This window comes from Lacerta agilis, chromosome 2, assembly GCF_009819535.1.
Source record: "Lacerta agilis isolate rLacAgi1 chromosome 2, rLacAgi1.pri, whole genome shotgun sequence".
Taxonomy (NCBI): Eukaryota; Metazoa; Chordata; class Lepidosauria; order Squamata; family Lacertidae; genus Lacerta; species Lacerta agilis.
The window spans coordinates 20,047,662-20,073,244 of NC_046313.1; the positions used below are offsets into that span (position 1 = coordinate 20,047,662).

Genomic DNA, 25,583 nt, shown 5'->3' on the forward strand with positions numbered 1-25,583 from the left:
AGAGGCTGTAACAATGTATAAAAGCCATGACAGAAATTGGTAATTGAGCAGGTGATGTGTAGGAAGAAAGGATGAATGTATTTTGAAATGATACTTGGAAAAGTTATTTTACTGGGAGCAGCAAAGGGGAGAGGAAAATAGATGGGAAATCGGGGAGGGGGTCAACTTTTAAATTTGTATAGAATTTGTATTAATTTGGTGACAATTTGTTGAAAATTATGGAAAATCAATAAAAATAATTGGCGCAGAGAGTTTGTTTGGACCCTGGGTGAGAACACAGAGGCTGAGAGGAAGGGAGTGTAAGAAGCAACATGAATTGATATTGCTTTTTATATATTTGTATACAAGAATGTAGCATGTTTTTATGTAGCTGTGTATTTTTTTTGTCATGCTTTGTTTAAGTTGCCTGTTGTCGCTTCGGTTTTCTGTACACCGCTGAGATATTTTAAAATATATTAAGAGGTATAGAATAATCAATCAATCAATCAATCAATCAATTAGAGGCCCTTCTCCAGGTGCCCCCTCTGAGAGTGGTTTGGAGGGTGGCAACAACAAAGACGACTTTTTCAGTTTTGACCTTCACCACTCCAGCACTGCAGTGATGGAATGCTCTCCCCAGTGAAGCCTGACTGCTGCCAACATTAACATCCTTTCAGTGATAGGTTCGAACAAATCTCTTTTCCCAGGCTTTTGAGGGATTGTGATAATCATGCTTACAGCTCCTTCTCTCTGTGTGGGCCAGGGAATATTGTTTTATTGTTACATCTGATAGCTGTTGTATTATTTACATTGCCCAGAGGTATGGTGCATTAGGTGACTAATACAGGTAAATTGAAATCATAATGCATCAGTCAACATTAGCATAATCAACACTGGTGTTTAATGTGCTGTTGCTTATTCAGTTTCCTTCATGGGTGCAGAAACATAAGGGGAACATCTACCAGTATTTTTTGTGTTTTAGCAGTGGACATTAATTGGTATATCACTTTGTCCTGGCTAAGATCCAAAACCTTTGTATTATCGTCTCCATTGTTGTATTCTTGTTTGCATCAATAAACAACAAACAATAACAACAACAACAACTGAAGTTCCTTAAACAAGAATCTTGGGGCTCAAAGTCATAACCTTCAAATCAAGAAATTAAATTGGGGGCTTTTAAATAGCTGGGGAAGGGCGGTGTACAACCTGCCACTTGTTTGGCAAAACCACACAATGATAAAAAAAAACACCCAGAATAATATAAATAGAAAAGCACACAATAATAGAAATTTTCTTTCATAAACATGCTGGCTAGAAACATGCCACTATTTTAGGTTTTAAATAGCTCATCAAAAGTCTCAGTGATGGCCATAAAATAATTATACTTCTCTCTTGGAGTAGTCTTCCTTCCTTCCTTTCTGTTACTTTAAAGGTATAGAATTTGTCCACGGCTCTAACAGGCTTCTATGATTGGGTTAATGCATTTTAAAAGCTTGCCCATATGTCTGTTAAGACTAGGAAGTCCAATGGGGCCTAATAAGTCTGTTGAGACAAAACATCTCCTGATATTTTTGCTTGCTGCGGTGAAACTATCTATTGCTCAAATGTGGCACAATCTATAGGGTTTTGAAGTAGACATATGGTATAAAAATGTACAGAGGTGGTTTGAGGAAATAACCCACAATGTAATGGTGCTGAAAGGAAAGGGAAAAAACAGACACCTTTTGTGCCATCTGGTGGCTGTTAATTGCATATACTGGTGAAAAGGGTCTATAAAATACGTTATCAGCTGCATCACTACAAAACTCGGTATCGTAACAATGTACAGTAAACTTTTTCCTATTACCAATCCCATGACCTGCGGTCAAGGGGAAGGGGGCTCATGAAGCCTGTTGCTCATCCATTCATTGTCTTGTCAGATGATTGTTTTTGTTTAGACTGAACCAAGACCAATTTTGTGATGTGAGGAAACTAAAGATGCTGAAGGTCAAGACGTAATGGCTAGGATGGCATATGAATCATCATTCCTTTTAATTGTGAACTTGGTTGTTGGAGTGCCTGTCAGATTGGAAATTAAATGGAGGAGATAGTGGTATCTAGGGAACTCAGGAGGTATGCAGAAGACATGGAGGAACAGCTTAAGTGCCTGCTAAACCTATTCATGTCTGTGGAGAATGTTGAGGGGCAAAAAAGAAGAATGGAGCTGATGGGGTGGAAAAGAGAATAGGAAACTAGCTTGCTCAAGCCCCTAAAAGTTTTGTCTTTGAGGATTTGGAAGATTTTTAAAAACCTTGCAGTATACAGGGATGTTGCAGGAGGAAGGAAAGGAAAAAGGACACATTTCTCGCTTTCAAATCACAAAGTACCCCGCCCCCAGGTTCCACGATAAGGCTATAAAATGCTTAGATTCAGGGCTAGCTTTACTAATAAATCAATTTGAATATAATAAATTTATCTACATTAGTATCCCGCACTTGCCATTCACTACCTAACTTATCTGAAATATTTCAGGTGGAATCCAGCCAAAGTTAAAGCACTTCAAAGTCCCATTGGTTTCTAAGATAGAGGACTATGTCTACACTTAACTCCCTAGTGTTGTGTGTTGTAAAGTGCAATATTACAAATGTGACACTAGATGGCGATGGTGAGCTATGGCAAATTCAATCTATTTTTCGAAAGTTTTTTTTTTAAAAAAGCATTTTTGCAGCGTTTTTTTTATGTGTGTGTAGATTCCACGCCGGTTTGTTGTCAGTGTATATCATTGTATGTATTAGGCCTACTAGAGGGTACTAGAGGCTAATGTTTTATCAGCTTGCCTTAGGAACTAAGAAGAGCCTTGCTGAATCAGACCAAAAGGTTCATATAGTTCTGCACGCTGTCCATACTGCACCCAACCAAATGCCTTTAAGACCACACCTCTTTGAGGAGACGAAAATATCCGCCAGAAATAGCAATGCCGAAAGAACACAAAATTACCTGCATATCCTTTTGTGTGTGCTAAAATGGTCATTTTAAATCCACTGCATTGCATAATGGCACCATCTAGTGGGCAGTTCAGTGCAGCTGGTCAGACCCTTTCCTCCCATAGACTTTCACTGCTAATGAGCAAAGGCAGTTTCTCCTTCACTCTCGATTCTGTGGCTGACCGAAATGGGCTGGCTGTGGTTCAGCAGTGGCTGTGCTCCTCTAATGATATACACAATACCAACGAGAAGAATTAATCCTATTCACCCAATGGCGCGGACAAATACATAAGTCTTTAGCACCTTTGACTGGTGTCGTAAACTCAAGCCAGTGGGCACCAGTCTTACTTGGGAGGAGACGGGCTCCCACAACAGGGATGCCTGTACAACACCCAAGTGCTTGTGCTGTCTTGAAAGTCGTTTTCTAAGCAAAACGTCATTTCCTACCCTTTCTCTTCTGTTCTCCTTTTCTTCCAGCTGCACTACAGTCCAGCTTCCCCCTTCCACATACATGCAAAATAGCTGTCTGAGCCAGCAACTCAAGCTGCAAAGGGCTGTGTGGGTGAAGCAATGCAGTTTGCATCAGAGGCTGATGTTTCTCAGATAATTTATACAGTACATCACAGTCTGAGATTCCTCCCAACTCACTAGATAGTACGTATGTTTGATCATCAGAACGATCATGCTTGAATCTGAACACAAGATAAATGTCAAGACTTTTTTATTTCTTTCAGCAAACAGAAATCTATTTCCCCTAAATCAACTTCCTCACATTTATTGCTCAACGTTATTCAGACAATACTTATTTAGCAGAACCACAGCTTTGCAGATGAAAACTAAACCACTTCTCCATTCTTGTTAAAAATGCTGAAGTGCTTAGTGTTTGTGTGTCTCCCTTTAGTATATGGTATGAAATATTTCTACAATATGCCTATTTCTACAATGCTGCCCATTTGATTAACCTCATTCAAGGTGTTTTTTCTTCTTTCAGCTCATTCATGTCTACCCAACCTGGATCACAGGGGTGATAAGAAGGTTGATCAAAAAGGTAAGTTTCTCCTTCAACTTACAGTAGTGAGATTCAAAATGATGCTATACTAGAATAGATGGTAAGTTCAACTATATGTAAATCATCTTAGCCTGGGCGCATGTGCAATAATTCTTTTTAGTGCAACAATTCTACTTTATTTCAGTTACTTATATCTCATTTAAATTGTTTTAAAAACCCACAACAAACAATATCAAAATAGAAAAGGCCATCAGGATCATAGCCCTGTGGTGGGGGAGAAGACAGTGAAGGCCAGTGTTTCTCAACTAGAGGACACCCCCAAAGGAGTGTATGAAGCTATTGGGGGGAGGGGTGCTTCCAAAAATACTATGAGTACAAAAGTAAAAGTCACAAAATTTCAATCCACTTGGAAATTTAAAAAAATAATAATTAGGAGAGCTAGGTTTGAAGGGGTGTGGGATATTTATGTTAGCTAAAAGTGGATGTGGGTTTAAAAAGGTTGAGAAACATTTGTTCTGGTGGAGGAAAATGAGGTGAACTGCCTCCCTCCCTCCCTCTCTCACCTAAAGTCCATCCCACAAGAGAGTTAATGGTGTATCACATGGGGTGAGGAGTGGAAAAGTCCAGCCTCAGCAGGTCCTGAGGTCTTTCTTCACCCTTTCTTCACCTTTCTCTTTCCTGGAAACCTCTTTGTATCAAACATCAATCTGGGCAGAAAATATAGAATCATCTGTTCAAATCTGATCTAAAGTTTTGATTAAGGCTTATGGAAAAGGAGCTTGTCAAGTAGGGATTTTCTCTATGTGCTGGGTTTTACAGCTATATATTGTGGCATTGCTGCTGTTAATTTGTAGGATAGGTTTCAATGTATTTTATGGTTATGTATTTCTCTCTTTTTTGCTGTATACCACTCTCTGTGTGTGTCTGTACAAGAGCAGAATATAAGTGAATTGCTACTGCTAATACTATTCTGCCCAAGCTTTAGATAACTGGTAAAGACCTTGTGGTTGGTTATTTGCTGCACACAAAGATGTACATTAAAGTTCTGACACAGCAGGGATTGTTTTACTTTGGGAAATGTTTATTTGTGAGGGGGGATTTGAAGTAGAGCAAATGCTCTTCTTCCCCCCCCCCACCGCTTTAAATGTCTGCTCCAACTCACTCCTGAAAGCTGATTCTCCCTCTCTGCAGTGTCTTTGCCCTTATGGAAGGGATGAAGGAAGGCTGGGTAGGGTCAGGATTGGAGTAGAGAAGCACTAGGACAGGAAACATTTGAGAATATCATTTCCCCTGCTCCAAATCCCCCCACTGCCATTTGGAATTAATGGAATTCACTACCAGAAGATACTTAGATATCTTCCAGAGGTTATTTTATCAATTCATGGTCTAGTGATATTGATCAGGATGTCTATATGGAACTACTGTGTTCTGCAGGCACTCGATGCCACAACACAAAAACCAGCTGCTGGACAGCAGAGCAACAGTGCCCGAGTGCATTTTCCAATTCAGCACACAGCATATTCTAAGGAGTTGTTTGCTTCTTGACTTCTCATTATAGATGTGCCTGCCAATTTCGCTACTCGCTCAGGGTCCAATGCTGTTTTCAGAATTTGCAGCCATCCAAACGAAACTATCATAGGCGGGAATGTGATCCTGGTGTGCTACTACTCAAAGACTGATTGGCTGCCAATTAACTACACACTTTTCAGAAGCCAGACCAAGGCTGTAGGCTATGCAACAACGTACAAGACTGAAGAAAGGGCTGTGTTTAACCTCACAGTCATGTCCACCAGTGATCTGGGTGAATACAAGTGTAAAGCTCAAAGATTTAATAAATCCAGATACAGCCTTGGACTCAACATTACATTAAGAGGTATGTGTATTTTCGAATATCTAGAGAGTTCTGGTTTTAGGGTGTGATCTTGAAAAGTATCAGTTGGGAGTCCTCATTGTGTTCTCATCAATTATGAGCCTGCCGTGCTGAGAACTTACAGCTTGTAAGAACCCAAGCACCTGCCATGACAGGTGTCATTTGCACTTGAAAAGCCAGTTATAACACACCCATATTCAGAAAGAAAGACCTCTACGTGCAGGGCCAGAGTCTACATTTGCCATACAAACATCCATGGCTAAAGAGCAAACTAAAGGTTAAAAGGAAAATGGACTTAAAGACATAAGAATGGGACACACACACACACACACACACACAAACAACAACAACAACAACAACCTGGGACTAAACACCAGCAAAAAACCAGGAATTGCCCAGCAGAGCTGTGAGTGGAATATGGCTTGTATAAGAACAGTCATCCCTACTGACAGGCTTAAGGCTGCACCCATGGTTAAAAAGCATTGCCTTAGGCTAACTTCCTTTCTGTGAACGGCACAGAGTTCTGCTTATGGGGAAATGGAAGTTTCTTCCCCCTTGCGGCCTCCTCAAAAATCTGCTCCTAGGAATTGGACAACTATTTGTAATGGTGTGACCGTACATGGAAAGTTGCCAGAATGCCCCCTCTTGCACTAATTTGAAACAATCTAGAATCTATTTAGTTGCAGTTGTTTCATTTTACTTAAAAATGCATCACATTGGACAGGAACATCATCCATGTTTACCTAACATCCATATTATTATATTTCTCCCAGTGGCAGAAGAGAAAAAGAACAAAAACTTGGTAGCATACATTGTGCCTCCCTTGCTGTTGCTGCTGTTGCTGCTAGCAGTAAGTGCAGCAATTGCACTGCTGATTCTTCCTTGGTGTAAAGCAAGTAAGTATGACTCTGTTTTACCTATATAAGGATCCCTTTTTGTTGTTTTTTAAGACTAACTTCTGATATCACACTACTGGCCATCAGTCTATCTGCCTACAACACATTTAACAGTCCTGTGCAGGTTTTTCTAAATGGTTCCAAACGGTTTTTCCAAAGGGGAACCAAATGAATTGCTTTCATATACTTCACTTCTTTAAACAAATCTGTTGTGATTTGGTGCTCTTTGGTGAAGGACTTGCACATTTATTCAACCTGGTTTTTAGTCATTTTGGTGTATGCCCACAGAAACCCAGTTTCTCATCTAAAAGCCCCACAGCTTCATAATGATTTTTAAGACTGGAAATTAGATTATCGACAATCACATAAAAACATCTGTCTTGAATAGATCCTTCGGATTTCTGTCACTTTGTTTCTGTTATTTCATAATGAAATGATTTTCTCTTCTTAAGGCACCTCTCTGTAAATTCTGGCTTGATAGTCATGATATTGGCAATAGCAATGCCATGGAGTAGGCATATTAGTTTTCTTGAATTAAGGTTAATTCAGCTAACAAGCTTTTAATGTTATTGACATCAGCGGCAGTATCTCAAAGCTTATAGCAGTTTATGTCTGTAGTCAACTGAAACCAGTAACTGTTACCAGACTGGTGCCATGATTATGCACTTGAATGATGTGATATATTCCAAAACACCCCACAGCGCAAAAGATGTCTGTACAGACAAAGTTAGCTTATTCAAAGACTCCACAGCAATGGCAATCTTATCTAAAGGAGTTGCAATTAAGCATACAGAATCCACCCATGCCCTCCAATATAGGGTCGCCATATTTCAAAAAGTGAAAATCCAGACACAAATGTTGCTGAGCCTATTTTTTTAGTTTTGCCCAAAGTTGTTGAACTGTTTTTTTTAGGAAATTTGCCAAAACCTACACTCCCAACGTGGGTTGCCAAACATCTGGATTTTACCGGACTCTAAAGCGATTTCTGCCCAAAGACGGCCAAATGTCTGGGAAATTCCAGATGTATGGCAACCCTACATGTGTATCAGAGGATGTAGAAGATTTCCAACACACTCTTTTGGAATTTCCCATCACTGGGGACTACTACAACAAACAAAAATAAATAAACCAAAAAGTTGCTGCACTTTGCCCAAAAAGGCATTGCTTCCCGGCAACATTCAGCACTCCACACAAGCTAAACTTATAACAAGCACATGAAAAAAAAATTAAGTTGCAGCATCAAATGCATTTAAAGGCAGGTGTTAGTCAAGGGTATTAGTTTCACTTGTCTAGGTGGAAAGTATTTTTGCAAAGCATAACATAATATATTATATATATTCATTTTTTATTTCACATGTCTTCTAACAACTTAAATAACGGCTTGGATCTCGATGTTCTGAGAGACCATATCCTCCCATACAAATGTGCCCAGGGTTTGAGATCTAGGCCTTTCTCTTGGTCCCATCACCCTCAGAGATACCTTGGCAAGGATGCAAGAGAGGGTTTTCAGGGTTTTTTGGGGGGGTGGGGGTGGGGAGTTATTGGGTTGTTGTTTTTATTTTGATTATATATTTTGTGGTTTTATAATCTGATTTTGTTCTGTAAACTGCCCTGACACCTCTGGGTATAAATTCAATCATATCAATCAATCAATCAATCAATCAATAAAACTCCCTTCCAAGGGAGGCTAGGCCCTTCCCTGGCAAGACAAACGTATTTATGTCCAGAAAATTCATGGGGCTCCTAAACCTTCTGCGAGTCATGTAGGCCCTAGCACATGGTACACATGAATATTAACTTGAGGTTTGAGGGGGAAAGTGCTTTGCATTTGGTTTTACACTCACAAAGATGAAAGTTTTTTAAAAAACCATGCAGATTTATTCTAGTGTGCTGAGCGTACAGGCAAATTAATTCACAACGAAGCATTCGATAATGAAAGAGCAATCTTTCCTTACCTTGAGTAGTGCTGGTGTGGCAACATCTCTGTGCTTTGGCAGAATCCTTATCAGCTTTTCCTAATAAAAGTGCTTTTACAGTGTCACTCAGAACCAAACGGCAATTTTGAAACCAAGCCCAGGTTGAAGTAATTCCCCTGACCTTTTCTCACTTTTCTGTTGCTCCAGATCGCATTAAAACCATGGCAAAACAGATGTCGACTTGTCCCAACATGTTCTAGGCCAAACAAGAGGCGGCAACATGCATTCTTATGCTATAGCTTCTTTGCCGCTGTGGCATAATAAAGTCCTTTTTAAGAGAACTGTAGGCAATGTGAACTGGGGCCTAGTCATTCTGGTCTCCGTGTGCCTTAATCCTATTCATAAAAGCCTATAGAAAAATTGGGGTTTAGCAACCTTGTAGCCGCCTCTTTGGTCCGCAGAGATGCCAAATTCACCTCGTGAAGCATTGCTTGGTTTCTCCATCTAGGCCCAGGATTTTACCCCTGTTCCTTACTTAAAACAGACCCGCTGAAGTTATAGACACGACTAGCTTCGGCTCATTCATTTCAGCAGGTCCTATTCTCTGATTAGAACGTCATTGGAGAATAGACAACATGGCGCTAGATGGGCCAATGGGCTGACAGGCAGTTTCCTATGTTCCTGTGAGTGTGTCCTGGAGAAAGCCTTGAGACTCATAAAGATAAGTGTCAAGGGCTGCATTGGCAGCCAAGGCCTGAAGTCCCTCACCCATGTATGTAAGAGTGTTACAGCACATTTGTTTGATTGCTAAGTTGAAATGGTTCCTGTATTTAGAGCAAGGGCAGGGAACCTTTTGTTGTAGGCTTCATCCCTTGAGGGAAACCTGTCAGGGTGGCATGCTGGCAGTGGGCAGGGCCTGTGGAGATGGGGCTTACTATTATCTCTTACTGCCACCCACTTTCCCTCTCTCTGCAGCTCCCTTTCCACCACCCATCTTCCCCCCCCCCCTTGCACTAGGGGAGGCACAACCTTGGCAAGAGCATGCAACCTTCAGAGGGCTTTCCCCCACTTCATCCTTCAATTGCTCAGCACATGTACATTATTTTCGTCACCCCTGACCTAGAGCCAATAGAAGAGGATGCTCTTCACAGGGGGAAGCAAGGCCTTGCTTATCAGAAACACATTTTAACCCTATCACTGTATTTTGCTTTTATTTCACAGGAAAACAGAGTACAGGCAGCAAACCAACTGTTGTCGTTTCAGCCCATCGCCCAAGCAGTGACAACGGTGACGTTTATGATACTGGTAAAGACCGAGCAATTCTATACCCTCCCAACATTTCCCCGATGAAAATAGGGACATCCCATTCCGTAATGATAATTTTACTATTTATACCCCACACATCTGACTGGGTTGACCCAGACACTCCGGAAAGCAAGACGAAAGTATTCTATTGAAAGAAACAAGATTTGGTTCTAGGAATTCTGGCTCTATATGGCAAGGGGGATGAATATTTTACAAATCCTTTGTTGTAACATCGCCACAGGGGGTGGTGGTGGTGGTGGAAACACACACAACAAATCTTTTAGGCACATGTTATAAAGGACATTATAGCTCATAGGGAAGCAGCACATGGTATACTGCTATGAGACCCTGTAGTGTGTAGAATGACATGTGCCAATGGGCCAAACTGTATAGCCAGTTGACTATCAGGAGCTTGTGCAAAGAGCTTTGAAAGCTGGCTGATAAGAGAGAATGGAAAACAGGACTGAAAAGAGTTGCAATAGGCCTAGTGCTAAAATCATAAGGCTCAAGAACAGGAGAGCCTTGAGATTTATGTAGACTTGTACCTCCCTGTGTTCAAAAGCCTTAGGTGGATATTTTATGAAAGACATTCATGGCAACTACAGGTGCCTTTTCTCATATACATGAAACATATTTATGAAAAGGGCTAAGAATAAGGAACTCTTTCATGTGAAGGAGTAAATGCAAAGAACCAACAAACCCAAACTCTAATAACTCTTTCCTGTAAAGGGATATATAGAAAAGCAAATTTAGCACTTCCAGAGACTACAAAATAGGCCCAGTTTCATTTTATCAATCATTAAACCCTCATCCTGGGAACCATGCAATTGAGAATTGCATTTAGTATTTCCCTGGATCTTAACAGAGATTTAATTTCAGTTTTGTTAAATAGTCTCATTTCAGGCATCACATTCCTGACTTTTCAAGACCATAGATTTAAGGATGAAGAACGTAATTTCTGATTTGAGGCATAACATATAAAAGATTGAAGTGTTTTTGCAGGCCAGAAATGCCAGTTAACTCATCTTTTCACTTATTCTTTCTTGCATTCTATTCAGTATATGAAGAAAATGAGTATTGCAATGTGAAACTTAAAACCAAAAAGGAAGACAACAGAAATGGTAAAGTCTATCTTGAATTCCCTAAATAAAGCAATGCTAGGTTGAATACAGGTTTGCCCTCCGGAGTTGGACAATCCTACTAAAAGCAAACTATATATTAGGGTATGTGCACTAGTGAGTTATACTAAACAAAGAAAGAAGTGAAACAGGACTACCAGCATGCAGCACATGAGCATTATGGTTAAAAATAATGTCCAAACTCAACCAATATGAGAAACTTTCCAAAACTCCACGAACTTTCATTTCAAAAACAAAAAAATTAAAAGGACAAAACATTTAGTTTTGTTTACAACCTTTAAGAAATGATATATTAAAACACAGTAATAGCCCCCACCGTGCAATGTTAGTGGTACTGAAAATATTTATTAAGCTTCATTTCAGTTTTGAAACCAGTTTTATGACTCATTATTGCTTACAACCATGTTAGTGAGCACAGCAATATATATATGATTTTTTGGAATTACCCCAAAATACCTTACCTCAAAGCAGTAATGGAGAACCTATGCCCTCCAGATGTTGCTGGACTAACTACCACCACCCGGCCGCTGGCAATGGTGGCTGTGGCTAATGAGATTTGTAGTTCAACATCTGGAGGGCCACAGGTTCCCCATCCCTGTCCTAAATAAGCAGTCTAAGGCTGCAGTCTCATACTGCGAATGTCCTTTTTAACTCAGTGGAATTTACTTTCTAGGAGAGAGAGAACTGAACTTTTTTTAATTAACATGGTATAGTACTTCAGATTTGTACTCAATGCATCCTTAGCTACTTTACGGTGAGTTCTCTGCTTGTTACAAACAGGCTGGGCTACTGTGACATTGAGGAACATTCATATTTTTGCACTTCATGTTTGTTTGTGGAGAGCTTTACTTTATAGTAAAGTTGTTATAGTTATAATTCGTGGGTTGCCATCTGATTTTAATCTGTATTTCAACCGATTGTTTGATCTTATGTTTTAATGTATTATATATTTGATGTTAGCCGCCCTGAGCCCAGTCTTGGCTGGGGAGGGTGGAATATAAATAAAAATTGTTGTTTTTGTTGTTACACAGCTGTTATCTTGTGAAGGATTGCAGCCTTATTATAATGACTGCTGCAAACTGGTATCTGATGCTGTGCTATGTTTACGAGTTCTTAAGGAATTCTGGCCCTGCTGAAAAAGAAATATTTTACATAAAAGAAATGGAGCATTTATCAATAGGCATTGCCCCCGCAAATAGGTAGGAGAAAATTCACATAAAAATGTATTTTAGACACATATTACAAATAACTTTACAGCTCATATTTTAGCAAAAATGTCTTTTAAAAATGCAAACACTTGAAGATACAAGTTGCTATCCACAACTGACACCAAAATTAGTGGAGAAATGCACATAGCAAGTACTATTGGATTGCACCCTACATTTTGTAAGTTTAGATGGGAGGACATGGAAGGTTCCCCCCCTGAAACCATGCTCCTTCCCTGAATTACCACATGAATGTGACACTACCTGTAATAGTTATGGAATGGCAAGATATAACAACATGGAAACTGATATGACTAAGGTTATGTACACATTATGCCTTTAAAGCATATTCAAAGCACTTTTGCTCCCTCAAACAGTTCTGGGCACTGCAATTTGTTAAGGGTTGCTGGGAATGGAAACGCTGGGAGAGGTAAACTACAGTGCCCAGAATTACTTGATGTAAATATCATGCTTCAAATATATAGTGTGTACACAGCCTTTTTAAAAAAAAAAAAAAAAAGTTAAGTTCATTTCTTATTTATTCTAGTGATCCTTGGTGGGGATAGTACTGTGCACTATGCAGAAGTTGTCATCCGAAGATAAAAAGGTACAGTTCCTTCCTCATTATTCACAAGCAACTGGGTTTTTCAGATTATCCGATTATGTCCACTTGATCATGTCTCTGTCTACAGTGGGTAGGCACAAATCTTTAATTTACTTACTATTTGTGATGTGTTGAAGATAGTACCCTTTTTTCTCTTACATGCTAGATAGCCAATTCAGGCACTGGAATGTTCAAAGCTTGGTTCAGACAAAAGCAAGACTTGGTCTCATTTTTGTCGTCATCGTTGTCCCCGTCCCCCACTCTACTACTTCCTTCTACATTACAGGCCACCAGAAACAAGCTATGATTTACAAATGTGGTTTGGATGACATGCACAAACCATAATTTGGATGCAAGAGAGGTATTCAGAACATGTAACAGAAGGCAGAAGCTTATAAAACTGAAGCTCGAGTATTACGGTATATCCAAAACCAGTTTCTAGTGATGTGCAATGCCTTGGGTAAAAAATATAGGGTGTAGGAGGGAACCACAAACCAAAAGGCATACTACTCAGAGCGTAGAAACAGCAGTGAAACCTTCATTTTTTCAATAATCATTTCATATTATATATTGCACTCAATATATATATATTTTTCAGTCACTGCCTTACTCCCCGCCGCTCCACTTAATCACTTAAGAATTGTTTTTCATATATTGATTAATTACCCAACCAGCAGGAAGCTGCCAATTGTTCATCTAAATCTGACTGTTTCCCAGTAGCTTTAGAATATTCATCAACAAAGCCCATGTCCCTGTTTGTTTGTTTGTTTGTCTTTACAGGACTCTAGTTTGATACAAGTTGTCTCAAGATACTACAGCCAAGATGACACAGCGGATCTAGAGCCTTTCCTTTACCTTTTGACATGTTCAATATTACCTGCTTTCCCCAGCTACGTGTCTCCAACCTGAGGTTCAGCATTTATTCAAACTGACACAGCAGCAATCAAGGAAGTGGAAAACAACCACCTCACTTCACTGGTTCCAAGTCTCTCTCTCTCTCCCCCCCCCCCTCCATTGGAGAATGATTTTGCATATGAACCTGGGACACTTAAGATAACATACTCCAGTTTATGGGAATGCCATTTATATATGCTTATGTTGGAAATGGAAGCAGAATTAATTTGGCTAACAAGTTTAGGATGGGTCCATGTTCAGATGATAGTTGCTCCACTGCACACAAGTCATCCATGCATATTTCTACTATAGAAAAATACAAATTTATTGATCAACCATGTACTAATTCCTTTCAGATGAAGATGTTGCTATGTTGTGATAAAAATAAGATCTCCTGGGGTCTGGAAGGCAACAAACTGCTAGTTATCAAAGGATCATTATATCTTTGCTTGCCCTCTGCTTCTTACTTTAGATAATGTTCTGTAATGTTACTATGAACTGAAAGCTGTGGCTTTCCATTTGCATGGTTTTGCCTCATCTTATCGCACGATGAAAAAGAGCCCCCTACCGAACAGAACAATGTATCAGAAAAAGAAGTCAGTTTTCCTGGCTTTTGTTAGCTACAACCAGGGAAAAGATCCATTCAGTCAGGAAGAAGAGAATTTGTCTTTATTGTAAGCTCAGATGTTTTTAGCTGCTGAAATGTACTTGGTTAAGAAGTCCTTTAATCGGGATATATGCATCATTTCTTTCATTGTGGTGTCCCTGTTCCTTAGCTGGACCACACCATTCTCTAGTGTGGTATCACTGACAAGGATTGTGAAGAGGATACTCATTTCATCATACCTGCAAAAAAAAAGAAAAAAAGAAAAAAAAAGCCTGTGGAACTGGTGCTCTTGTTGTATTCAGTAGCAGTATGACAAATTTATATTAGGGGAAGCACATTGAAAGAATCTGCTAGGCGTTCTGTACTTTAAAAACCAGCACTTTCCAGGAGTCTGCAGTTTTTAAAAATAACTTACAGAAATATTGCTATAAGGCATTCACTTCTCCTTGGGGGGGGGGGGAGAGTTTGTTTACTAACTGACCAGTTGGAACGATTTTCAGGATTAAGTGTTGCCCTTGTTAACCCAAGACCAATTTCACTCCAAGTGAGTCACTCAGTCCTGGAGCAGGTGAAGGTAATGTAGAGGTGCAGTTTGCCCACTGTCTCCAAGACAAGACGATGAGGGGCAAACTGCACAGGGCCCCTTCTTTCCCAGCCACCATTTACTATCCTGTTCATCTCCCACAGACCACCACCCTGCTATCCCTGGACTTTTAAGGATACAACAGAGAGCATGAACAGCCTTGGTATTCCCGTATCTTGCTTTACCACCTGAGAACAGCAACAGAAGTCTATACCCATTTGTGAGTCAGTGTAAGAGCCACAAAACAGTTTAGGGCTACAGCATGTTGGTGGGAGAAGGGCTGCGGAAGTGTGATGATCCACTGCAAAAGTATTTGCAATGCTAAGATAATAAAAAAATAGAATTTCTCAAAAGCAGTTCAGATATTTTTTTTAAAGGCAAGCAAGACAGTACTGAGTATATTGTAACAAATTATTAAAACATGCCAGTGAGTCAACCTTGGTAACCCTGTCGGAGGACCACCACTAGGGTTGCCATATTTCAAAAAGTGAAAATCAGGACACAAAGACTGTTGAGCTTCTTTGGCTAAAAATAAAAACGAGTTTTTGAGCTAATATTAATGAAATTCGTCAAAATCTACACTTTCAGCAATTTCTGCCCAGACACTGTTTACAAGGGCAGAATACTGACTATTTCCGGCAAATTCCGGACTTATGGCAACACTAACCTCTGCAGAGAGTGAGACAGTGGGAGTGGAACCTCGCTCCTGCTTTTTAATCTCTCTTCAGCTTTTGAAACCACTGGCCATGGTACCTGCCTGTATTGGATCTGGGGAATGGGAATTGGGGGTGCTGTATTACTGTTGTTCTGGTCCTACCTCTGGGCAGAGCCCAGAGAGCAGCATTGGAAGAGTGCTTTTTGGCTGCCTAGTGGTTACATTATGGGGTGCTGCAGGGTACTCTCTTATCGCTAATGCTACTTAATAGCTATAAGAAGCTGCTGGGAGTGGTCATTAGAAGTTTTGGGGAAGGGAGCGATCAGCACTATTTCTCCATAACATCTGAATAAGGAGAGGTTACGTGGTCTCTGGACCAGTGCCTGGATTTTATATCACAGGTTTACCCCCATGTTGGGCAAAATATTCCTGCATTGCAGGGGGCTGGAATGCAGGGCCTTTGTGGTCTCTTCCAGCTCTACGATTCCATGTTTCTTACTTTGCAAAAAGCTGCTCCAGTGACGACTGCACGGTTTCGAGATATCCAGGCCAAACAGAAATCCCATTTTCTAACAATTCACTGAACAATCCCTTGCACACCTACAAGAAGGAAACACTGTCAGTGACTGGAATGTTAAACTGGAAAACAAACATAGCTTTTTAATTATAATAAATTAATTGACAGCATTAATGATGTAAAAACATTCAAGATACATTCTGGAAGAGAAAGAGCCAAAAAAGAAATAACCTAATGCCAACAATTTAACCTTGGTTCATTTAACTCAAATATATTTGACATTTCCTTGTTCTTGGCAATAGAAATTAACTTAGGAACTGATGAAAATATTTTTCCTCTTTATTTTGTATACAGTTACTTTGCTTCCTAGGCAATTAATGCTAATCCCTAGGATCATCAGCTGTGTGAAGTTTCTCTACAGTACAACTCCTGCACGCAAGTAATAACTAGAGACAAGATTTATACGTGCCTAAGCAAGTGACTCTGAGAACCTGTACATTTGGGCAATCCTACTTAAGTAATCCATTGGTTGGCTTAACACAATATGCAAACCAGGCCAGTGCGTTTCATAGCAGCTAGGACAAAAAGATTGGATGCAGCATTTGAGCCAAATGAACTGAAGCTGGGCTTATCTACATTAAAATAAAATAAACACACCTACTTTCATAGCTTACCTGCCTCAGCTCGATTGTAGGGCCTCTTCCCACATCCAAAGCTACTTTGATTGGCGTCAAACATGGGTGAAGTTTAAGTACCTGAAATACAAAACAGTAAAAGAGATACACAACCATGAAACATTCCCAGGACTATACAAATCACTGGCAGTATGTAATGTTCATTTTTATTTTTGAACTCATGGGAAATGGAGCCCAAGCCAGGGAATTAACATTGCCAATTAAGCCTAAGAAAGAGAATGGCAATGTTTACATTCTCAGGACTGCATCCTTCCCCTGCCCTTCCTGTATGCCCAGAATGAGGAGCTTGGCAGATTAACTCCCATTTTGTTTGACCAGTTTGTTGTGTTGTCTGAACTGATAAACTGGTTAACATTAGCGATGGCTGGTTACAACTTCTAACAATGGTTAGAACTTCTAACAATTGAAGTAGGCCTTGCTTAAACTAACCTTATTTGAGTTCAACTACAGTTCTGGCTCCAGGTAACACATCAAGCTGCACTTAATCAAAGGCAAAAACAAATTTTCTGAACTCCGTAGCATTTGAGCCCGGGACTTGCTGCGGTTCATTCACTTGGCACTGGAATATGCTTTATAATGGTGAGTGAAGATGGGCCATATCACCTTTTATAGAAAATTCAATACCCTAATCACATAATGCAATATGCTAGGTCACAATCCAACACAAGGATAATGCCCATTAGTTTCCATCTGTGTAGGAGTGACCCAAGTGTTTTAGTTATAGGCTGCCACAGTGTATATTAATTTTTCAACCTCCTAGCTGGCCTGCATATGCATTAAGAGGAAGATCACCTTTCTCTGCAGAGCTTTCTTCCTTGTTGAAGCATTTTCAGCCAACTGCATACCATCACAGAGATATGCTAACACTCCACAGTCCAGATTGCCGCTCACAGACAGGATATGAGGAACAACGTTCTTCCTCCCATCTCGACCCTGAAGGAGAAAAAACAAAAATGTGCATTTGGAAATCTTTAAAACCCAGGAATGCATTCTACAATAAGAAAGATGTAAAGAAGCAGATTAATTCCCATTCATTTGACATGCTGACTCAATAAAAAGAGAGTTCACAGTGATGGTGGGGGAGAAGGGGAAAGATAGGTTAAAAAGTGTTTCTAAAAGAGCTGGAACGTGTGATGAGCAGAGAAAAAGTGTCTACATATTTCATTTGTTCATTTCCAATGAAAGAAACACGCCACTAAGCACCTGTTGCCCTCCTGCATGCCACCTTCATGATAATTCTGCACTTAGTGACTTCGAATGCACTATGATTGGGGGATTGCTTCTACTTCAAGTCTTGTTGCTCATTTATAGTCTTGAAACTGTCCCCCCGGGCAAAGTTTTTATCCCATCTGCTTCACTTGAATGTGTATTAGTTAGGCAGTGCATATTGTAAACCACTGTGGGAATCCTTGTTTGGGGCTGTAAAGCTGCCTATAAATGCTCTTAAAATAAAATAAATTTAATAAAACTTACATGCAAACTGGATTCTTTTCCTGCATACATTTGTAGCAGGTCATTATCACCTAGATTGCTCAGAGTTTCTATGACTTCCTTCCCCCAAGGAAAGTTATAATGGAGATTGCTGCTTCTTCTTCCTTCTTCATCATGATGATCACTACTGGTGAAGCTGGATGGGCTTATTGCAAACTACAGAAAAGTAATAGAAGGATCTATGAATGTACAGATGACATTTATGCCAATTACACTGTGTTTTATCCTGGTCTAAATAGAAGCATATGCATTAATGTTTAACCTTATTCTTTAGTTAACTGTCTTTTCACTCTGACAGAAAGTGGCATGTCTGTATATCGGCTGTGGCTCAAGGACAAACAAGACACACAGTAGCCACTATGCTGGGGTCACCAATATGACACCCACAAGTGCACCCATACCGTTCCTTCCTGGGCACATACAGCGTCCCTATCTTTGCTGAAATTACACATGAAATAAGCATTCCATTATAGCCAATAGGATAGGTATTGCCCACCACAATTTCTCCAGTTTGCAAAAGTGCTCTCAAGTCCTAAACAGGCTGATGACTCCTGCCCTGGGGGAATTATTAGAACTGTAGCAGGGAGAAAGTGAGAAGATTAGCCCTTCCCTCCCCTGCCTAAATCCTGGCAAAAACTGCTTCTTTGGCACAGTGCAGTCAGAAGTTCCACAACCTACTCCAATGCAAGGAATTTAGGCATGCTCTGCCACAGATGGAGTGTATATCAGTGGAGACAGGGTGTGGAGTAAAAGAAACATGGGGAAATTTCAGCTGTAATTTCATGGGGGGACGGCATGTGTGAGGGTGAGAACTTGGCTGATAATTCAAAGCACAGGAGACTAATGCCAACGCTTCACAACTTCTTCTCATATCAGACCGAGGTCAGAGGTGACAAGAATACTACCCTAGCATTAGTGGGAAGGAACCATACACAGACTGTGAAAGAGAATGTAGCAAGCTGAAGTATATAATGCCAAGTAAGATTGCAGCAGCAATGCCTTACTTTCCTTTTGCTGGACTATACTTTCCATTTGGAAAGCTTGCAAAAAATTCTACGTTAGTTGCCAGTCCAGAAGAATTTTTAGTAAATTACATGCTTGCGTATAGTTGGATCTAATTTTTAGTGACTGCGGGAGGCAGAACTACTTGCAAGTCTAATTGAGAATCTTGTTGGCATCATATATTTTAAATTAAGCAAATGATTGCTTGAGTGCTAAAAGTGGGCTTGTTCATCATTATTCTAATATTGAGGGAAATGACCTACAGCCTTTTAACCTTCAGCAGCCTCCTTAGGGCATATAAAAACAGTGGCAGACAATTCACTCTCTTTGTACTTTAAAAGCTAATAATGCAAGTACTATACTGAATACCTTTCTCCACCACTGGAGACGCTGACGTAACCAGTAGTCCAGCCACTGTCCAGCAGTTCTAGCAGAGCTGTACCACACTAGGGAAGTCATCGTGCTTTCACCTGTTCTTTAAACAACAGCAGGAGGCCATCAAATTAACACTTTAAAACACAAATAAATGGAAGAGATTATTTTTCTTCCAGAAATAGAACAGACATGCAGAGATAAGCACCTGTGGCCAAGTATTCTACCAAAGCCTATTTAGGAACGTAAATTACAGTACCTCATGCAATTCTCATTTTCATTATTTCTTACTGGATGGAAACATACTCCTATCTGAGCAACCCCAAAAGGCAATCTCTTGTTGACCAGTTCCAGGCATTCAATGTATTGCTGTAAGGCACCTAAAAACAAACAAACAAACAAACAGGCTTCAGCATTCATAGGAAGTGTTAACAGTTCCTATATGTTTATCTGTTTTATAATGGAAAATAATCTGGGACATAGACAACCCAGGACAAAATTTAGCAACTACACCGAGTAGTGTCATAACTTACAATTGCTTTGTTATATACAACTGTATACTGCCTGGGTTACTTCTGAGTTTAGTGCTGTGTTTTAAATATGTTTTGTGCCTGTATTTTCAGAGAATAGTTAAAAAATGTGCCTTCTTTCAACTGAAAGTTCCAATACCATAATATAAATGTGTGATAGAATAGCCACACATTCCAGCATGCACACATTCAGAGATACAAAAACCTTAGTTATACAGGTATTTTCTAGAGGGGTAGCAGAACCTTAGCTGTACTTGGCGAGTTGCATATCCCATCAACCGCAGCACTAAACTTCAATTGTGTGGGGTGGTGGAAAGGCACTTTTGAAAAAAATATACAGTGGTACCTCGGGTTAAGACTTAATTCGTTCCGGAGGTCCGTTCTTAACCTGAGGTACCACTTTAGCTAATGGGGCCTCCCACTGCTGCTGCGCCGCCGCACGATTTCTGTTCTCATCCTGAAACAAAGTTCATAACCTGAGGTACTATTTCTGGGTTAGCAGACTGTAACCTGAAGCATCTGAAACCTGAAGCGTCTGTAACCCGAGGTACCACTGTATTGTATATCTGCTGTCACACATATCTGCTTTGAAGTTACAGCTGCAAGTTTGGCAGAATTTATCATAACTAATTCAACACAGCCAACTCCCTAGAACGCTCCAATGTTAATATAACCTAATACCAAAATGTGAGCAAGTCTTTGGGCATTGCAACTTCAGAAGCAGCCAATGCTGAATTCATAAATCAACCAGCTGTCTAAATGCCTGCATTTTCTATAATGAAATACAGCACAACAAGTGTTTCGTATAACACTTCAAGGTGCTAACTCTGAAACAAGGCTTCTGCATAATAAATACGTGAAATATTTTTTATTCACCAAAGTTTTCTATTGGTATCTCATTAGTTATCAGTGTTTGTTGCTGCAAGTTACGAAACAGCACAAACGGTCAATAAAATAATCTTCATCTGCTTGTCCTTATACTATTTTAATATCAGGTTTGTTGAAGAAGGGTTTGAAAATGACCTAGTAGGCATTCCTTTCAGCCAGGCTGTATATCAGCATCTGGTTTGTTAATTTTGGAGGATGCCACTACTACACAGCAAATCTACCAACATAAACACCTGCATTTCAGAATAGTCACAAAACACTTTGCCAAATACTGTAGACCTTTGCCATCTGTTAAAATGACATCTTTCCTTTTTGCTTCTTTGTTTTTGGCTGAGCTGATGCTGCTCAACCTCACCTTTCCATCTTTAAAGAAAAGAAAAAAGGAGGAGGAATTATTGCAGCCAAAGATGCAGGCTGAACTTTTTATAGGAGTGCAAAGAAAGTTAAAAAATACTTTTTTTATTCACCCCAGTCTTTTAAACCCCTGAAGCTGGAAAGAAACCTATTTATTTATTTATTTATTTTAAAAACTATTTAGTTTTTCAAATTTTAAAATTTACAAACAATTGTCAAACAACCAAAATAAAAAGAGAATTCTGTAGATTCCCCTGGACTTCCCTCTTCCCCCTTTGTGGGTCCTTGTGTCAACTTTTTCGTTCCTGCAGATGAGAGAAGGAACCTTTTCAAGATGCTTTTCACCATTTCCAACGGTTGCCTTTTCACCATATCTTTCATTTTCTGGTCTGCAAACCTACCAAGAGGACCTGTGTTAACGGGCAGCCATCCTAATAAAACCCTTCCATCCGTGATAAAACTTGGGTATGGCATTCTGGAGAAAGAGAGAGAGATAAATAAAGCCATACCGTGAAGGAGGTTGTCCCGCAGCACCCCAGACGCCTCCAGCATCTTCCTCAGAGAGGCCAACACCTGCTCTTTGCTTAACTGGTCATTCTCCAACATTTCCCGAACGCCTCTCGAGCGCAGCGCAAGGAGAGCTTCCGCGGGCGGCACTTGGCCCGCAAGGGGAGAGCGGCAGAGCGGGCCATCCACCCCCAGCACTTGCTCCCTGGACGCGACCACGGACTCCCACCACCGGGCGGCGAGGTTCTTCCTCAGCTCGACCCCCAGAGGCCCCAAGCCCGGGTGCTCCCCGCTCAGGTGAGAGTCCCAGGTGAGCTTCTGGGGACCTTCGGCTCCTCGCAGGAAGCGCCTCCTCTGACACAAGCCCAGGAGCGCTTCGGGAAAGCTGCGGGGCTCCTCGTCGGCGCTGCCGGGGGATGAAGACACAAGCCCCGCAGAGCTGCTCAGGAAACGCCCCGGCGGCTGCGGCTGCGGCGGCGGCTGCTGCCCCCCGCGCTCCCCTGTCAGGAGCCTGGGCCGGTCGGGCGCTGCTGCCCCCGGCAGCCTCTCTCTCTCCGGCCACCCGCGTCGGACGGGCTTTTGGACCCTGCAGAGACCGCAGCCACGCGCTCCGCCGCCGGTGCTGAAGAAGAAAACAAAGCGGCGGGGTAACATGTCTCTCTTAAGCGCGGCGGCGCTCTGCTAGCCCCGCCCCCCTTTTAAAAGAAACAACAGGCGAGCCGCGTAGCGCATGCGCATCTTCTCAGTCCCAGCGGGCTGGAACGCAGGGGTGGGTGCGTAGAGACGTAACTTCCTAGACGCAACCACTGGGCTGGTTTCCGGTTTGGGGAGGGGGTTCCCGCTCATGTAGGACCTGTAGGGAAAATGAGGTTTTGTCGTCGTCCCCCATTATAATCTACCTCTGTGTCAGACAAGGTTTGGGAAGAGCCATGTTCAAATCCCCACTTAAGCAATGAAATTCATCTCTCTGCCTAACCTACCTCACAGGGTGGTTGTGTGGGTTTTTAAAAATATATATATTAAAGATTTTCTTGGTTTACAAAGGTACATGCCTTTTCTTTTTTCAGGTTGTACAGCCTTTCTTACAAATCAGCTACCTTTGTTGCTAGGCCTTTGTGTTGAGTATAGTATAATATTGGGGAAGAAGAGGGGGGAAAGGAGGGTGGGGAGAGGCTTATATTATTTTGTATACTGTAAATGTGGGGTTTTGTGTCAGTGTCAGCTGGGTAGGTTCTCTTCATATTCATTTATTACATTTCCTTGGTAGTGAGATGTTTTGGGGGGCAGGGTGTGGTTGGTTGTCTGTGCTTGGCTGCAGTGGGATTTGTTTGCATTTGTGAGGGGGGTGGGTCAGGTAAGCCAGGTCAGGTAAACCAGATTAATTTGTATGCTGTCAGATGATTATTCTTTGTTTATTATTATTATCATTATCATTATTATTAATACTATTAATACCATGTTTTCAAATTATACATCTCAAACATTTTACATGTGGAAAAATAGAGGTGGTTAGCTTTTGCTGGCCAACTCCCCAAGGGACTGACTCCTCTAAAGTTTATGATCAGTCAGAGATTAATGGATGGGGGCCAGATCCAGTGGTAAGGCAAATCTTTATTTTTCTGTTGCAAGAGAGTCCCCTCCCCTCCTAGCAAGGAGGCAAGAGAAACCTAGAACAATGGTGTGCCAAGCTCCTATAAAGACTCTTGAAATTGCCCACCCTGTAGCCCAAGACCACTACCCCCAAAACATCATACATAAATCACAGGTGGATCTCGTTCAGAAAATTGAGCGTTGCATCTCTCCTGTCTGCCAGGATACCTGATAATGCCTTAAAAGATAAAGGTAAAGATACCCCTGACCATTAGGTCCAGTCATGGACGACTCTGGAGTTGCTCATCTCGTTCTATAGGCCGAGGGAGCCAGCATTTGTCTGCAGACAGCTTCCGGGTCATGTGGCCAGCATGACTAAGCTTCTTCTGGTGAACCAGAGGAAACGCCGTTTACCTTACCGCCAGAGCAGTACCTATTTATCTACTTGCATTTTGACGTGCATTCAAACTGCTAGGTGGGCAGGAGCTGGGACCAAACAATGGGGTCGTGGAGATTTGAACTGCTGACCTTAAGTTCTGATCGGCAAGCCCTAGGCTCAGTGGTTTAGACCAGTGTTTTTCAACCACTGTTCCGTGGCACACTAGTGTGCCGCGAGATGTTGCCTGGTGTGCCGTGGGAAAAATTTGTTTATTTGATTCCTATTCAAGAGAATTACTTTATATATAGTCAATATAGGCACAGAGTTAATTTTTTTAACACTTTCTAATGGTGGTGTGCCTCGTGATTTTTTTCATGAAACAAGTGTGCCTTTGCCCAAAAAAGGTTGAAAAACACTGGTTTAGACCACAGCGCCACCCACATACTGATATTTTTCTCAGCTTAACAGACACTTGCCAGACAGTATTTGCAGGGAGGTGCAAGCCCCTACAGTCCCAAAGACAATTGGAAAGCTTTTCCCATTTCCTTCCTCCTTGCAGAGAAATATTTGAGGTCAATTTGGGAGAGTCAAAATGGCTTCAGGATTGCGGGTGGCGCTGTGGGTTAAACCAGAGCCTAGGGCTTGCCATTGGGGAGCATCCAAGACGAGTAAATGAAACCATAGCCAGTTCTGGTTCCAGTTTGAATGTGGTAGGCATTGATGGAGACAAGACACTCAGCTATGGCAGCTTTAAAATTAAAAATTAAAAACACAGTAGAATGAGGACTGCGGTGTGTTGCAATTGCTAGTAAAAAGACAGGAAAGGAAGTTTTATGTCAGATCCCATTGATCTCCATGATTTTTAAGGCTTTAGGAACAGATGCAGGAATGTTAGAGTAACAGAAGCATAGAGGCATCTGGTAATACTGTTTTTTTCTGCTGGTGAATTGCTGGTCTAGCAACAAAAGGATAGGTTTTGTTCTTGTGGAAGGAAGGTGTGCGTGCAATGTTTTTCTATAGGTGTTTTACATAATACTTCCTGCATCTAATAAATGGGGGGGGGGGAGTGTCAGTTTTCATTTCTTAGTAATGATCTGATGTGTAGAGATTTTTCCTATTCTAATTAATTCAAGAGGCTTCTAGGCTTTCTATGCAAAAGAAACAAGGCAGGTGGTTAGTTTGGATTTTTTCTTCTGAAAAGCAGAGTACAGCTGGTTTAAACTGGTTATCTTTCCGTCAAGGTTGTACAGGAGCTTGGGTTTTCACTCACTTTGTCTCTTTGTCCTAGTGTTGTTTCTGCATGCTATAGTGTTAAGGTTTAGTCTTAAAAGTTTTTGTAAGCTTTATTGTAAGTGCTGCAAATGGATTTTATGGACTGTGGCAATCTTGAATGTATTGGATTTGTGACCATTATGCTCATTTGCCTTCAGTAGCAATAAGGCTCTGCTGGATGAAGTACAATTGCCTCTGGCCTATTGTTTTGAAAACTCTGCTACGTATTTAAGTTTTTTCCTCCTCTGGTGCTGGCATGTCACTCATATCATGTTCCTGCTGTATTGATGGTACTGTAGTAGTATCAACACTACTGTGTCTGCAAGTGGAAAAGGCACATCTGCTGGTGTACCTTTCTGTC

General features: G+C 41.0%; 2 protein-coding genes across 2 annotated transcripts; one reads left to right on the top strand and one right to left on the bottom strand.

The window, feature by feature from the left end:
* Nucleotides 1-5,355: 5,355 nt before the first annotated feature.
* On the top strand, nucleotides 5,356-13,872 carry MILR1 (mast cell immunoglobulin like receptor 1). Its single transcript, XM_033135900.1, has 7 exons — nucleotides 5,356-5,428; nucleotides 5,510-5,824; nucleotides 6,595-6,717; nucleotides 9,855-9,938; nucleotides 10,997-11,059; nucleotides 12,830-12,889; nucleotides 13,667-13,872. The coding sequence occupies exons 1-6, from the start codon at nucleotides 5,356-5,358 to the stop codon at nucleotides 12,883-12,885; spliced, it is 714 nt and encodes a 237-aa protein (XP_032991791.1). The 3' UTR covers nucleotides 12,886-12,889; nucleotides 13,667-13,872.
* Nucleotides 13,873-14,427: 555 nt separating this feature from the next.
* POLG2 (DNA polymerase gamma 2, accessory subunit) lies at nucleotides 14,428-22,635 on the bottom strand. The gene is made up of 8 exons (XM_033135911.1): nucleotides 21,984-22,635; nucleotides 19,962-20,082; nucleotides 19,700-19,805; nucleotides 18,311-18,484; nucleotides 17,630-17,770; nucleotides 16,817-16,897; nucleotides 16,125-16,225; nucleotides 14,428-14,626 (listed from the first exon to the last, which is right to left on the bottom strand). Exons 1-8 carry the CDS (start codon nucleotides 22,633-22,635, stop codon nucleotides 14,461-14,463), a joined length of 1,542 nt encoding a protein of 513 aa, XP_032991802.1. The 3' UTR covers nucleotides 14,428-14,460.
* Between the last annotated feature and the right edge of the window lie 2,948 nt (nucleotides 22,636-25,583).